General features: G+C 27.3%; 1 protein-coding gene across 8 annotated transcripts in view; it reads left to right on the forward strand.

Annotated features, from left to right (window-relative positions):
* SPoCk (secretory pathway calcium atpase) overlaps window positions 1-18,141 on the forward strand; it is a 256,319-nt gene that overhangs the window by 206,760 nt on the left and 31,418 nt on the right. For all 8 annotated transcript variants that reach the window (XM_075305464.1, XM_075305471.1, XM_075305465.1 and 5 more), the window contains one exon: window positions 4,948-6,661. In XM_075305464.1, the coding sequence (XP_075161579.1) occupies window positions 4,948-6,661 (1,714 nt within the window). The remainder of the gene's footprint in view (window positions 1-4,947; window positions 6,662-18,141) is intronic.

Here is an 18,141-nt window from a genome sequence, read left to right on the forward strand (position 1 = left end):
TAATACTTCTAAAGCCTACTGTTAACCGCTATTATTACCGAAAAATATCACACATTTTTAATTAGAAGATTTTCCTTTAAATCGTCCTCCTTTAAACAAACATAGACCAACGATTTCTTTAATTTTTCTAATCAATTATATACAAATCTTTATTTTTCGGTCGTTTATTTTTGATGCCATTATATACAGGACACCAGACATATTAATATTACAAAATGTCTAACAATCCATACTAGCAAAAACTAAAGATGTATAGGGACAACAAAAACGAGGAATGCTGCTGTAAATGACAGCATCAAATTTTAGTTTCTATATTAAATTAAGTTCGTACGAGAACGGAAAAGGACCATAGCAAAAGTCCAAACAGTTGAATGATCCGAATACGGATGATTGTGACGACAGCATATTGCGATGACAATTGAAAATTAGCCAAGATAACCAGCACCAATGTCATTACCAGCATCAGTCTCTAGTCAACATCATGTCGTGGCACAAAACAAAAGTCGTGTTTTTGTTGCACATACTATGTGGCCATTATGAACTTTGTAAGACCAGCCAGCTCAGTTGTTTCTTCAAAATGGACAATTTTCTTAAACATGAAAAATTTTCTTAAACAAAACATAATAATGAATAATTTTTCTTGAATTTGTCAAAAAATTGTTTTTCGGGAGAAAAAAAAATTTGTGGCAAAAATCCATGGAATCCCCTTCCAAAACTAAAATTTTTCTATAGAAGGTGATTATATTTTCTCTATGGGTCTGCCTATGCTTGGTCGTTTATTTACCAGAAGTGAACGAAAATTCATCCTCACAGCAATATTTTTGCCTTAAGGATCTATATATTATCAACCAAATAATAATATAAAAACAAAAAAATGAATCCCTCAAAATCTTAAAATTCATAAATTAAAATTCCGACGAATGTATACATGCGCAAAGTATTTTATGTCCCAATCACGGAAATGGTAATATTGAAATGTCTCAATGAATTTTTGATTTTTGGTTCAAAACCAAAACAAACAATCAACTTTGTAATTGAATAAATATATTTAACTAAAATTATAATTATTTTTATTAAGATTTTTTATGTACTTCTTTTGAGACCCACTATACCTAATGAATAGGAAAAAAACACACCTAATATCCTTTACTAAGGTTTGCGCAGAAGTTTCTTTGCTTATCCTCAACACCCACACCATTAATTGGCTTGATATTATAACCAACTTTGTTGGCTGGCTCTGATGAACGAGCTGACAAACCATCAGTTGTAATTACAAAATGTTGACCATCGTCCAATACCCTATCTATTGTATGTCTGTATTTCTCCCCTCCCCCACCCCCTCATCAAGCTCTCGGTTAGCTACTTATCCATAGGAGAAGAATGATTTTATCCTTTTGTAAAACCTCTTTATTTAAAATGCACTCTTTGTTGGAAAATATGTGTTCTCCTCTCTTCTCTTCTACTTATCTTTTAAAATGTAGTGTTTTTGTTATTGTTGCTGGTGTTGTTGGTGAGCTTGTTATTATTGTTGTTGGTGCTTAATGTTACGGAAAACTTCCAAAGTTTCTGTGTGTTATTGGATTAATTAAATTGGAGACCACAGACAGTAAACCCCCTCCCTCCCCTTACAAAGATTAACTATAGGAAGTGGTCTATTAAGTAGTGTGTGGCAGATGCAACAGAAAGAGTTTGAGAGGGAGAGAGAGTGGGAGTTGAAAAATGGAGGAGTTAAGGCTTTTCTCTACAGGTATTCGAGTTAGTGGAATCAGAGATGATAAATTCAGTACTTTCCTACTATTTTATTAGAGGAAATGAGAGTAGTAGAGTAAATTTAACGAATGTGATGTAGGCCGGTAATGTAGAGTATGTAGTAGAGTTTTTCGCCATGTAGCAAGATAAGAGCAATGGAAATTGTAATTTTTGAGAGAATTAAGACATCAATGATCTGTTTTAATTTTGCAACTCACTGTGAGATTAAAAAAAAAAGTTTTTTGTTTTGTATTTTTTTCTGGCTGTATTAAAACATAAGTTTTAGGGGAAAAGGTATATAATGAATTATCAACATTTTCTTCTATTTATACTCTAAACCACATTATGGCAAGAGTATACAAAATTTGATCTGCATAAATACTTACCATAAAATATTTATCGTCCAAGGAGACCAAAGAATTTCTTTGGAAGAAGGACGAACACTTTTAAGGTTGAATCAAAATTTGATATTGCCTCCATATATGTAAAGAGTGGTTGATAAGTAATGCAACAAAGTAAAGCGCTATATTTTTTTTGTTAATTTTATTGTTCAAAAGCAAAAAAAAGTCGGAAATAACATAAAATTTTATAATCAGTTTAGATTTGTTGGAATTAACTACCCTTGGCACGAATTATGCCTTCAAACGGCCGACAAGAAAATTTTTTAAAAATTTTATTTATTTATAGAAAATTTTGTTAAAATTTTATTTCTTAAGAAAATTTTGTGAAAAATTTATTTCTTAAGAAAATTTTCCGAAAATATTATTTCTATAGAAAATTTTTTGAAAATTTTATTTCTACAGAAAATTTTCTGAAAATTTTATTTCTATAGAAAATTTTCTGAAAATTTTATTTTTATAGAAAATGTTATTTCTATAAACAATTTTTGTTTAAAGTTTCTTCTTCAGAAAACTTTGTCAAAATTTTCTTTCTGTAGAAAATTTTCTGAAAATTTTATTTCTATAGAAAATTTTTTGAAAATTTTATTTCTATAGAAAATTTTTTGAAAATTTTATTTCTATAGAAAATTTTTTGAAAATTTTATTTCTATAGAACATTTTCTGAAAATCTTACTTCTACAAACAATTTTTGTTTAAATTTTCTTTCTATAGAAAATTTTCTGAAAATTTTATTTCTATAGAAAATTTTCTGAAAATTTTATTTCTGTAGAAAATTTTCTGAAAATTTTATTTCTATAGAAAATTTTCTGAAAATTTTATTTCTATAGAAAATTTTCTGAAGATTTTATTTCTATAGAAAATTTTCTGAAAATTTTAATTCTATAGAAACTTTTCTGAAATTTTTAATTCTATAGAAAATTTTTTGAAAATTTTATTTCTATAGAACATTTTCTGAAAATCTTACTTCTATAAACAATTTTTGTTTAAATTTTCTTTCTATAGAAAATTTTCTGAAAATTTTATTTCTATAGAAAATTTTCTGAAAATTTTATTTCTATAGAAAATTTTCTGAAGATTTTATTTCTATAGAAAATTTTCTGAAAATTTTAATTCTATAGAAACTTTTCTGAAATTTTTAATTCTATAGAAAATTTTTTGAAAATTTTATTTCTATAGAACATTTTCTGAAAATCTTACTTCTATAAACAATTTTTGTTTAAATTTTCTTTGTATAGAAAATTTTCTGAAAATTTTCTTTGTATAGAAAATTTTCTGAAAATTTTATTTCTATAGAAAATTTTCTGAAAATTTTATTTCTACAGAAAATTTTGTGAAAAATTTATTTCTTAAGAAAGTTTTCCGAAAATATTATTTCTATAGAAAATTTTCTAAAATTTTTTTTCTATAGAAAATTTTCTGAAAATCTTATTTCTATACAAAATTTTCTAAAAATTTTTATTTCTATAAACAATTTTTGTTTAAAATTTCTTCTTTAGAAAATTTTGTCAAAATTTTATTTCTATAGAAAATTTTGTTAAAACTTTATATCTTTAGAAAATTTTGTTAAAACTTTATTTCTACAGAAAATTTTATTTCTATAGAACATTTTCTAAAAATTTTATTTCTATAGGAAATTTTCTGAAAATTTTATTTCTATAGAAAATTTTCTGAAAATTTTATTTCTATAAACAATTTTTGTTTAAATTTTCTTCTTTAGAAAATTTTGTCATAATTTTATTTCCATAGAAAATCTTGTTAAAACTTTATATCTTTAGAAAATTTTGTTAAAACTTTATTTTATTTCTATAGAACATTTTGTTTCTGAAAATTGTATTTCTATAGACAATTTTCTGAAAATTTTATTTCTATAGAAATTTTTATGAAAATTTTATTTCCATAGAAAATTTTCTGAAAATGTTATTTCTATAGAAAATTTTCTGAAAATTTTATTTCTATAGAAAATTTTCTGAAAATTTTATTTCTATTGAAAATTTTCTCCAAAATTTTATTTCTGTAGAAAATTTTGTCAAAATGTTAAGTTAGGATAGGTTAGGTGGCAGCCCGATATATCAGGCTCACTTAGACTATTCAGTCCATTGTGATACCACATTGGTGAACTTCTCTCTTATCACTGAGTTCTGCCCGATTCCATGTTAAGCTCAATGACAAGGGACCTCCATTTTATAGCTGAGTCCGAACGGAGTTCCACATTGCAGTGAAACCACTTAGAAAAGCTTTGAAACCCTCAGAAATGTCACCAGCATTACTGAGGTGGGATAATCCACCACTGAAAAACTTTTTGGTGTTCGGTCGAAGCAGGAATCGAACCCACGACCTTGTGTATGCAAGGCGGGCATGCTCACCATTGCACCACGGTGGCTCCCAAATGTCAAAATGTTATTTATACCGAAAATTTTGTCCAAATTTATTTTTAATAGAAAATTTTTGCAAAATTGTATTTCCATGGAAAATTTTGTCTAAATGTTATTTCTATTAAAAATTTTCTGACAATTTTATTCTATAGAAAATTTTATTTCTGTAGAAAATTTTCTGAAAAATTTGTCAAAAATTTATTTCTTTAGAACATTTTGTTGAATTTTATTTCTATAGAAAATTTTGTCAAAATTTTATAACTATAGATAATTTTAGCAAAATTTTATAACTATAGAAAATTTTGTCAAAAATTTATAACTATAGAAAATTTTGTCCACATTTTATTTCTATAAAAATTTTCTGTATTTCGTATATATAAATAATTAAACTCATCTCTATTTTACCCTTTCTCTTTTCGTTACAGACGGGTTCAACATTAACCCATGAAATGTTACTAACAACAGCCGAAGCCTCGACATTCAGTGCCTCCGAGGTAGCGGGCCGTTTACAGGTCGATGTACGTTCCGGCCTCAAATGGACCGAAGCAAAGTATCGGGCAAAAATCATAGGACAAAATGAATTAAATGTCATCGATGAGGAGCCCACATGGAAGAAATACATAGAACAATTTAAGAATCCCCTTATCCTGCTATTGCTGGGATCAGCTCTGGTCTCAGTTATAATGAAACAGTATGACGATGCCGTTAGTATAACGATAGCCATTATCATTGTGGTCACAGTAGCTTTTATTCAAGAGTATCGATCGGAGAAAAGTCTAGAGGAATTGAAGAAGTTGGTGCCACCAGAATGCCATTGTCTACGGGAGTCGCGACTGGAGACATTCTTGGCCCGCGAATTGGTGCCGGGAGATGTGGTCCATTTGAATGTAGGAGATCGAGTGCCGGCCGATATTAGACTCTTTGAGGCCATCGATTTGTCCATAGATGAGTCAAGTTTTACAGGCGAGACAGAGCCTTCCAGGAAATGTACCGATATGCTATTGAATAGCATGGGCAATAAGGATCATACGAATATGAAGAATATAGCTTTTATGGGTACCCTGGTGCGTTGTGGCAATGGCAAGGGTATTGTGGTGAGCACTGGAGAGCGCAGTGAATTTGGTGAAGTATTCAAAATGATGCAAGCCGAGGAGGCTCCCAAAACCCCCCTGCAAAAGTCCATGGACATATTGGGGGCTCAGCTTAGTTTCTATTCATTCCTGATTATTGGGGTCATTATGCTTTTGGGCTGGCTGCAGGGTAAACCCCTAACGGAAATGTTCAATATCTCCGTATCTCTGGCCGTGGCTGCCATTCCCGAAGGTTTACCCATTGTGGTCACGGTGACCCTGGCCTTGGGTGTAATGCGTATGGCCAAACGAAATGCCATTGTTAAGAAACTGCCCACTGTGGAGACCTTGGGTTGTGTCAATGTCATCTGCTCCGATAAGACAGGCACTTTGACCAAGAATGAAATGACTGTCACTGTCATCATTACTTCGGATGGGTATATGGCCGATGTGACGGGAGCTGGTTACAATGATCAGGGTGAAATACACATTCGGAATTGCAATAATGTGGAAATGGCCAAGGCGAATATCACCAATCTGCTGGAAATCGGAGCTGTCTGCAATAATGCCTACATCCAAAATGGCACTCTGTTGGGCCAACCCACAGAGGGTGCCCTTATAGCGGCCGCTATGAAGAATGGCATGTATGCCACTGCCGAGAACTATGTACGCATGCAGGAATATCCTTTCTCCTCGGAACAGAAGATGATGGCCGTTAAATGCATACACAAATACAACAATAACAAGGAGGAAATCTATTTTGCCAAAGGAGCTCTCGATATGCTCCTGCCTCAGTGTACGAAATACAAATTTGGCTCACAAACAATGCCATTGACAAAGCAGAATGAGGCAGAATTCTTGGCGGAAGCTTATGAAATTGGCCGTAAGGGCTTAAGGGTTTTGGCATTGGCCAAAGGCAAAAATCTTCAAGATTTGGTCTATTGCGGATTAGTTGGCATCACAGATCCTCCACGACCTTTGGTAAGGGAATCAATTGAGTTGCTAATGCAAAGCGGTGTACGAGTAAAAATGGTGACAGGCGATGCCCAGGAGACAGCAATGGCAATTGGTAAGTGGTGCTATTAATAATCTCTCTACTCTACTCTAAGAATGATAATCTTTTTGAGGAGGGACTATGCACCACGATGGGTTGTGGGTTTGTGGCCAAATTTATACATGAATGATTTACAATGAAATTATGGATGAAATTAAATTGAAAGTGATTAATGTTTTCCAGTTTTTGGAAAGGAGAAGCGATGAAGGGAATATATCCTCATTTTTTATGCTTATAGAATATTTTCCATAAGATTTCATAAAGTTAAAGTGTAGGAAAGTATTTAATAGGTAAAGAAAATTAGATGATCCTTCTATAGAAAATTTTGTCAAAATTTTATTTCTATAGACAAGTTTGTCAAAATTTTATTTCGGAAATTTTGATTTTATTCGATCTTTCTTTTTTATGAAATAGAAAATAATTATTCTTCAATAAAAGGAACTAATACATAAAAAACAAAAAAACGATCTCAAGCTTGAATAATTATTTTCTAGTTAACAAAAATATTTCTATAGAAAATTTTCATTAAAATTTTATTTCTATAGAGAATTTTTATAAAAATTTTATTTATATAAAACTTTTCTCAAAATTGTATTTCTATAGAAAATGTTTGCAAAATTTTATTTATATAAAACTATTCTCAAAATTTTATTTCTATAGAAAGTTTTGTCGCAAATTCATAGAAAATTTTAACAAAATTTAATTTTTTTTTTTTAATTTTTATTTCTATAAAAAATTTTGTCAAAATTTTATTTCTATAGAAAATTTTTGCAAACTTTCATTTCTATAGAAAGTGTTCGCAACATTTAATTTCTATAGATAATTTTAACAAAATTTTATTTCTATAGAAAACTTTGTCAACATTTTATTTCTATAAAAAATTTTGTCAAAATTTTATTTCTATACATAATTTTGTCAAAATTTTATTTCTATAGAAAATTTTGTCAAAATTTTATTTCTATAGAAAATTTTGTCAAAATTTTATTTCTATAGAAAATGTTGTCAAAATTTTATTTCTATAGAAAATTTTGTCAAATTTTTATTTCGAAAATTTTGATTTTATTCGATCTTTCTTTTTTGTTAAATAGAAAATAATTATTCTTCAATAAAAAGAACTAATACATACAAAAAAACTATCTCAATCTTGAATAATTATTTTCTATTAAAAAAATTTATTTCATCAAAAATCAAAATTTTATTCTATAGAGAATTTTCATCAAAATTTTATTTCTATAAAAAATTTTGTCAAAATTTTATTTCTATAGAAAATTTTGTCAAAATTGTATTTCTATAGAAAATTTTTGTAAAATTTTATTTATATAAAACTTTTCTCAAAATTTTGTTTCTATAGAAAGTTTTTTCGCAAATTCATAGAAAATTTTAACAAAATTTAAATTTTTTTTTAATTTTTATTTCTATAGAAAATTTTGTCAAAATTGTGATTTTTGAACATTAAAAGTAATTTAATTTTTGTAATTTATGTAGATACAAAATCCCAGAAGATGGTTAGTGGCACTAACCGAAATATTGGAAATAAATATTAAAACAAATCAATAATCGATTGTTTCTATGACCTCAAGCCGAACAAAATTAATAATCAAAATTTTATTTCTATAGAAAATTTTGTCAAAATTTTGTTTCTAAATGCTATATAGTAAAATGCTGAAATTTAGAGATTTACATTTTACGAATCGAAAGGCATCTAATTATAAGCCAATGACGTCAATGGGGTATCTCAGCTGGGTTTAGTGTGAATTAAGTACCGCGACCTCCTTGTCAGTAGTGTCCTTTCCAAGTTATATTTTTCTCCCAAATAATTGCTTATGTTTTTTAATTTATTTTTTATAAGAATTATTTTCAATTGTCCGTATTTACCAACAAAAAGACCTTCCATTGAAATGTAATAAACTCTAAATAATTAGCTGAAAGAAATAAAAAGCAAAGCAAACTTTAATATCCTCCCCCTCATTATCAGAGTTAACCTTATTACCGGATCTTGCTAATTTAAAATGTTGAACAGAATGTTGGCCTATAATATCTGCCCTATATGACATTTTCGTTTCTCACCACCTCTCATACCTAGAATTTCTGTTTTCATGGACAGCGAAGAAGAGTTTACCATTCCATAGACAATGCCAATTAGAACTTTTCAAGGTCCTTGCCAGGAAAACTATATTGAAATGATGTGACCAAAAAAACAAAAAAAACACAAGTTGTAGTTTAAATTAAACTTTTTGCCAATGCGAAATTTTTTCGTATTTATTCTATGGTAGCCTCAAAAATTCCCGATCACTTGAAGCACGTACTCTTATCAGATAGACATTCCGTGGGTATAACACAAACGACAACATGGTCGGAGGGGAAAATATTTCCTTACAATTTAGAATGACAACTGGAAAAGGCTATTACACTTTAAAAAAATATACCTTTAAATACAGACATAAAATTTTCTATAGAAATAAAATTTTGACAGAATCTTCTATAGAAATGGAATTTTCACAAAATTTTCTATAGAAATAAAATTTTGAGAAAATTTTATATAGAAATAAAATTTTGAGAAAATTTTATATAGAAATAAATTTTTGAGAAAATTTTATATAGAAATAAAATTTTGACAAAATTTTCTATAGAAATAAAACTTTATCAAATTATCTGTATAATTAAAATTTTGAAAAAATTTCTATAGAATAAAATTTTGACAAAATTTTCTATAAAAAAAAAATGTTGACAAAATTTTCTATAAAAATAAAATGTTGACAAAATTTTATATAGAATTAAAATTTGGAAAAAAAATTTTAAAGAAATAAAATTTTGACAAAATTTTCTATAGATATAAAGTTTTAACAAAATTTTCTATTTATAGAAATAAAATTTTGTTCAGTTATCTGTATAAATAAAAATTTGAAAAGATTTCTATAGAATAAAATTTTGACAAAATTTTTTTATAGAAATAAAACACAAAATTTTCTATGGAAATACAATTTTGGCAAAATTTTCTATAGAAATAATATTTTGTTAAAATTATCTGTATAAATAAAATTTCGAGAAAATTTCTATAGAACAAAATTTTTAAAAAATTTTCTTTGGAAATAAAATTTTGCGAAAATTTTCTTTGGACATAAAATGTTGACTAAATTTTCTATAGAAATTTTGACAAAATTTTCTGTAGAAATAATTTTTATACCCTCCACCATAGGATGGGGGGTATATTAACTTTGTCATTCCGTTTGTAACACATCGAAATATTGATCTAAGACCCCATAAAGAATATATATATATATATATATATATATATATATATATATATATATATATATATATATATATATATATATATATATATATATATATATATATATATATATATATATATATATATATATATATATATATATATATATATATATATATATATATATATATATATATATATATATATATATATATATATATATATATATATATATATATATATATATATATATATATATATATATATTCTGGGTCGTGGTGAAATTCTGAGTCGATCTGAGCATGTCCGTCCGTCCATCCGTCTGTTGAAATCACGCTAACTTCCGAACGAAACAAGCTATCGACTTGAAACTTGGCACAAGTAGTTTTTATTGATGTAGGTCGGATGGTATTGCAAATAGGCCATATCGGTGCACTTTTACGTATAGCCCCCATATAAACGGACCCCCAAATTTGGCTTGCGAGGCCTCTAAGAGAAGCAAATTTCATCCGATCCGGCTGAAATTTGGTACATGGTGTTAGTATATAGCCTCTAACAACCATGCAAAAATTGGTCCACATCGGTCCATAATTATATATAGCCCCCATATAAACCGATCCCCCGATTTGGCTTGCGGAGCCTCTAAGAGAAGCAAATTTCATCCGATCCGGCTCAAATTTGGTACATGATGTTAGTATATGATCTCTAACAACCATGCAAAAATTGGTCCACATCGGTCCATAATTATATATAGCCCCCATATAAACTGATCCCCCGATTTGGCTTGCGGAGCCTCTAAGAGAAGCAAATTTCATCCGATCCGGCTGACATTTGGAACATGGTGTTAGTATATGGCCTCTAACAACCATGCAAAAATTGGTCCACATTGGTCCATAATTATATATAGCCCCCATATAAACTGATCCCCCGATTTGGCTTGCGGAGCCTCTAAGAGAAGCAAATTTCATCCGATCCGGCTGAAATTTTGAACATGGTGTTAGTATATGGCCTCTAACAACCATGCAAAAATTGGTCCACATCGGTCCATAATTATATACAGCCCCCATATAAACCGATCCCCCGATTTGGCTTGCGGAGCCTCTAAGAGAAGCAAATTTCATCCGATCCGGCTCAAATTTGGTACATGGTGTTAGTATATGGCCTCTAACAACCATGCAAAAATTGGTCCACATCGGTCCATAATCATTTATAGCCCCCATATAAACCGATTCCGAGATTTGGTTTTGGAGCCTCTTGGAGGAGCAAATTTCATCCGATTGAGTTGAAATTTGTGGATGACAGTCTTTTGTAGAAGTTTCTACGCAATCCATGGTGGAGGGTACATAAGATTCGGCCTGGCCGAACTTACGGCCGTATATACTTTTTTTTTTTTAAATTTTGTATGAAAATAAAATGTTGACAAGAAATAAAAGTTTGACAAAATGTTCTATAGAAATAAAATTTTAACAAAATTTTTTATAGAAAATAAAAACTGGACAAAATTTTCTATAGATATAAAATTTTGAGAAAATTTTGTATAGAAATAAAATTTTTACAAAATTTTTTATAGAAAAAAAAAAATTTGGACAAAATTTTCTATAGAAATAAAATTTTGACAAAATTTTCTATATATATGAAGTTTTAACAAAATGTTTTATGGAAATAATATTTTGTTAAAATTATCTGTATAAATAAAATTTTGAGAAAATTTCTATATAATAAAAATTTTAGAAAATTTTCTTTGGAAATAAAAATTTGCAAGAATTTTCTATAGAAATAAACTTGTGACAAAGTTTTCTATAGAAATAAAATTTTGACAAAATTTTCTATAAAAATAAAATGTTGACAAAATTTTCTATAAAAATAAAATTTTGACAAAATTGTCTATAGAAATAAAATTTTGACAAAATTTTCTATAGAAATAAAGTTTTGACAAAATTTGCTATAGAAATGAAATTTTGGCAAAATTTTCTATACAAAGTAAAATTTTGAAAAAAATTTCTATAGAAATAAAGTTTTGTCAAAATTTTCTATAGAAATAAAATTTTGACCAAAATTTCTGTTGAAATAAAAATTAAGTCTCAGAAGAAAATTGATAAATTGCTCAAATTTTTAATTCTATCATACTCAATGGTAATTTTTCTATCTGTGTAGCACTCCTTTATTTTGTGTTTTCTGCTTCAATTTAGCAAACTCCATATTTTATCTCCTTTAGTTATGTTGTTATTTCTGTAGTGCTGGTTTCCTATGCAATTCCATTCAGCGAATAGTAGGAGAAAAAAATCAGAGATTTATTACTCCCTTGAAATTTGAACTCAAATATTCAAATTTAAAACACATGGCGATGCTAGATGCTTGGACTTCAATTTGGCTATTCTAGAGCAATCCTTATACATGTTCCTCTGGTTATTTTGTATGCAGAACTGGTACATTCGAAGGTGTTCCACTAGCCATTGATTGTGGTAGAGTGAACTTCTATTTGCTATACTGCAACTAATGTTGATCTAAATGATGGCAATCTTTTCATGAATGAATGGTTCTGCATAAAGGGGGGGAAATTGCACGTCTTCGTCTCAGGGAAAATGGTTAGTTGGGGTTCTTGAATGGCATTTTATTTTGTAGGGGCCAAAGAACTGCTCTGAAATCATCTGTAACCTGACACTAACTATTCAACCATTTCAGTTTGAGTAAGAAGATCGTAATAGAAGCCAAAGTTGAAATGTTGGAGGATATAATTCATTTTGTTGTTGTTGGACGGCACATCATGTCTTTCATTTGTATAGTAACCTCAATGTTCAGAGCACTGGCCAGCCATCATCCTGTGTTAAATGTTCCTTTGAGAGAAATGAGAGTGTGGAAGAACGACGGATATCCTGTTTCTTGAAATTTTCTAAAAAGAATGATAGATGTTACAATAGTTCATTGTTTAAGTTGATTAAACTTTACATTTCTATGTGAAAATTGTAGATACTTATCGTAAGATGTTGAGTGGAATATATATCTGCAAGTATAAATATGTTAAAGATGCATAGAATTCATGTAAAATGTCTATTAAGAAAAATAGAGATTAAATCAATTTAAGGAGTAATATACAATGTTGATAGAAACAGATGACAGATTTTGTCAAAATTTCATTTCTATAGAAAAAAAATTGTCAAAATTTTATTTCTATAGAAAATTTTATCAAAATTTTATTTCTATAGAAAATTTTGTCAAAATTTTATTTCATTCTGTTGTTTTTGATTTCAGCTTAAAACCATGCATTGACTAAACTAAAAATAGAAAATAATGTTTATCAAATTTATTTGGGCAAAGCCCTATAGACTGCAAGATGGTTGGATGGACGCACGTTTCGGAATTACCACATTCCTCATCAGCATCCTCTACTAGCAGCAAAACAATGAACCAATTATCAGAATAAATGCAGGCAGTTCACTAAACCCAAAGTGAACCACACGTGAACCTTCCGAAAAAAGGTTTATGATAGTTTAAGCTGAAATCAAAAACAACAGAATGATTGAAGAATAAACCAACAATAACAAAACAAAATTTTATTTCTATAGAAAAATTTTGTCAAAATTTTATTTCTATAGAAAAACTTTGTCAAAATTTTATTTCTATAGAAAAATTTTGTCAATTTTTGTTATAGAAAAATTTCTGAAAATTTTATTTCTATAAAAAATGTTGCTAGAATTTTAGTTCTATAGAGAGTTTGTCAACATTTTATTTCTTTAGAAAATTTTGTCAACATTTTATTTCTATAGAAAATTTTAACAAAATTTAATTTCCATAGATAATTTAAAAAAAATTTATTTCTATAGAAATTTTTGTTAAAACTTTATATCTATAGAAAATTTTGTCAAAATTTTATTTCCATAGAAAATTTTGTCCAAATCTTGTTTCTATAGAAAATGATGTCAAATTTTTTTTTTCTATAGAATATTTTGTCAACATTTTCTTTCCATAGAAAAGTTTGTCAATTTTTTTCCATTAGAAAATTTTGTCAAAATATATTTTCTATAGAAATGTTTATCAATTTTTTTTCTACAGAAAATTTTGTTAACATTTTATTGCTAAAGAAAATTTTATCAAAATTTTATTTCTATAGAAAAATTTTGTCAAAATTTTATTTCTATAGGAAATTTTGTCAAAATTTTATTTCTATAGAAAATTTTGTCAATTTTTGTTACAGAAAAATTTCTGAAAATTTTATTTCTATAAAAAATTTTGCTAGAATTTTAGTTCTATAGAGAGTTTTGTCAATATTTTAGTTCTATAGAAAATTTTGTCAAAATTTTATTTCTATCGAAAATTTAGTCAAAGTTTTATTTCCATAGAAAATTTTGTCAAACTTTTATTTCCATAGAAAATTTTGTCAAAATTTTATTTTGTCCAAATCTTGTTTCTATAGAAAATGATGTCAAAAATTTTTTTTCTATAGAATATTTTGTCAACATTTTCTTTTCTATAGAAAAGTTTGTCGAAATATATTTTCTATAGAAATGTTTGTCAATTTTTTGTTTTCTACAGAAAATTTTGTTAACATTTTATTGCTAAAGAAATTTTTATCAAAATTTTATTTCTGTGCTAAATTTTTGTAAAATTTTATTTCTATACTAAATTTTATCAAAATTTTATTCCTATAGAAAATTTTGTCACAATTTTATTTATATAGAAAATTTTTTCAAAATTTTATTTCTATAGAATTTTTTCTCAAAATTTTATTTCTGTAGAAAATTTTGTCAAAATCTTATTTCTATAGAATTGTTTCTCACAATTTTATTTCTGTAGAAAATTTTGTCAAAATTTTGCTGCTGTAGAAAATTTTGTCAAAAATTTTTTTCTATAGAAAATTTTGTCAACATTTTATTTCTATAGAAAATTTTGTCCAAATCTTGTTTGTATAGAAAATGAAGTCAAAATTTTTTTTCTATAGAATATTTTGTTTTGTTTTAAGTTGAAATAAAAAAACAACAACAATGCTTAAAGAACAAACCCAACAATAACAAAACAAAAATTTTATTTCTATAGAAAATTTTGTCAATATTTTAGTTCTATAGAAAATTTTGTCAAAATTTTATTTCTATAGAAAATTTAGTCAAAATTTTATTTCCATAGATAATTTTAACAAAATTTTATTTCCATAGATAATTTTAACAAAATTTTATTTCTATAGAAATTTTTGTTAAAACTTTATATCTATAGAAAATTTTGTCAAAATTTTATTTCCATAGAAAATTTTGTCCAAATCTTGTTTCTATAGAAAATGATGTCAAAATTTTTTTTCTATAGAATATTTGGTCAACATTTTCTTTTCCATAGAAAAGTTTGGCAATTTTTTTTCCATTAGAAAATTTTGTCAAAATATATTTTCTATAGAAATGTTTGTCAAAATTTTCTTTTCTATAGAGAATTTTGTTAAAATTTTATTGCTAAAGAAAATTGTATAAAAATGTTATTTCTGTGGAAAATTTTTGTAAAATTTTATTTCTATAGTAAATTTTATCAAAATTTTATTTCTATAGAAAATTTTGTCAAAATTTTGTTACTGTAGAAAATTTGGTCAAAATTTTATTTCTATAAAAATATGTGAAGTACCTCTTAATTGGAGAGGAATAGTTTGCAAAATCTTATTTCTATAGAAAATTTTGTCAAAATTTTATTTCTATAAAAAATTTTGTCAAAATTTTATTTCTATAAAAAATTTGGTCAAAATTTTATTTCTATAGAATTTTTTCTCAAAATTTTATTTCTGTAGAAAATTTTGTCAAAATTTTGTTACTGTAGAAAATTTTGTCCAAATTTTATTTCTATAGAAAATTTTGTCAAAATTTTATTTCTATAGAAAATTTTGTCAACATTTTATTTCTATAGAAAATTTTGTCTAACCACAATATTCACTATTAATTCAAAGTGGATTTTAGGGGAGCATTTTGTATTTCAAAATGTACACACCCTTTTTTTTCATCACAATTCCTGTCAATGTCAATTTAGTATTGTAACGGGTGACCTGATGCTAGTCCATCGAGACAGATAGACAAATTCATCTCTACAAAAACCCCTAGGAACCTATCGACAGGTATTCACACATACACACACAAGAACATTTCACAATTTTTTTCTTGTGAATCTCACAACGATGACTAACATCAACACAGTGTGGTTAATTATTTCTACAACAACTATCCCTGTGGGAAATTTTTAGAATCCTTCAATCCTGCAATGTCCTTCCCATTCTGGTACTTGGTCCTTGTAAATGGACTGAGCTCCTATTGGGGATAAAACGTAAAATTATGAGTGTCCTGTTTGACATAAGATAAGCAAAAGCAGCAATGAGAGAATTGAAAAATGTAGAGAGTATCCTGATGGTTGGTCCTAGAGGTACCAACACTATTGCATTGTAACGTTGCCACTTATACCACATTCGTACATGGACTGGTTAGTATCTGTATCTAGAGGACCAACGGAACATGATGATGACGGTTGCTATCGCTCGTTTCTTTGGCATCCACATAAAAACGGAATATATGAAACGATACAATTTAATGATTTCCTTTTCTCTGTATGTGCTTTGTGGGTCCTTTGGTCCTTTCGTTGGCCTGTATGATGGGTCATCTCATAGTTTATCTTTCGCATATAGCAATCAAAGTGGTAATAAATGTACTGTAACTGCGACATTAATGGTAAATGTTGTGCGGGCTAAAGCGGACGTAATAAGACACAGCTTTACCGAGGCATCATAAAGACCATTGCAAGAAGAATCATAATACCCTCCTCTCCCAAAAAGAGGAGACATTCAATGAGATGGAACAATCTAGGGGTTCTTGAAACATTCGTCAAATGTCCGTCTGTATGTTGTGTTAAAACATAAACCTCGTCCCCTCCCCCCTTTTCGATTCTCCCGCATTCCCGAAAAAAATATGCCACTAATGATAATTACAAGACTACATACTATTGTCGTAGGATGAGAAGGTGGGCCATGAAATATTAAGCAATTGAGCTTTACACATTAAAAATAAATGTGGAGAAAAAAAATGTAAAAATATAAGAAAAACGTCCTTAAGTATATTTTAATAATAGAAGTATCTCTTGTGTATAACAAATACATTGCAAATATTATAGTATACTCTTTGGAGGGATGATTGAGTGCAGATGAAATGAAGCATACTTTGGGGATGTAATATAATCGTAATAGCCTTTGTGTATTGCATTAAGAGAAATATAGTGAAAATACGTGTGTACAAAATAGTTGTCATGGAGCTAAGTAATAGCAGTATCTTTACAATTTTATCACTATGGCAACAATAAATGAGAAAAATTCAGTGTATACAAGTAAGGGATTGCAGAAATAGTAATAGACACAATAATATAATTTGCAATAATATTTTAAGCAATTAAAATTATGTTGTTATATACCCTACACCATTGGATGGGGGATATAATAACTTTGTCATCCCGCTTATAACAATGGTTGCCACAATTGTGACACAATTTTCTATTGAAATAACATTTTGACCAAATTGTTTATAGAAATACAATTTTGACAATATTTTCTATAGAAATAAAATTTTGAGAAAATTTTCTATAGAAGTAAATTTTTGACAAAATTTTCTATAGAAATTAAATTTTTCCAAAATTTCCTAAAGAAATAGAATTTTTACAACATTTTCTATATCTTGAGAAAATTTGTTATGGAAATAATTTTTGAGAATATTTTATTTGGAAAAAAGATATTGATAAAATTTTTCAATAGAAATAAAATTTTGAGAAAAGTTTCTATAGAAATAAATTTTTTTAAACATTATTTTGACAGAATTTCCTATAGAAATAAAATCTATTTTCTATATAAATAAAATTTTTGACAAAATTTTCTATTTAAACATAATTTTGACAGAATTTCCTACAGAAATAAAATCTTGACAACATTTTCTATAAAATAATTAATTATTAAAATTTGATATATGAAAGAAAATTTAAAAAAAAATCTGCGTCAACAAAATTGTGACAACATTTTCTATAGAAATAAAATCTTGACAAAATTTTCTATAGAAATAGAAATTTGTAAAAATTTTTCTAAAGAAATAAAATTTTGACAAAATTTTCCAAAGAAATAAAAATTGACAAAATATAGACATAACATTTTTACAAAATTTTCTATAGAAAGAAACTTTTGCAAAAATTTTCTATCGAAATAAAATTTTGTTAAAATTTTCGATAGAACTAAAATTTTGACAAAATTTTCTATAGAACTAAAATTTTGACA

The sequence above is a fragment of the Haematobia irritans genome, chromosome 4 (assembly GCF_050003625.1).
Source record: "Haematobia irritans isolate KBUSLIRL chromosome 4, ASM5000362v1, whole genome shotgun sequence".
Taxonomy (NCBI): Eukaryota; Metazoa; Arthropoda; class Insecta; order Diptera; family Muscidae; genus Haematobia; species Haematobia irritans.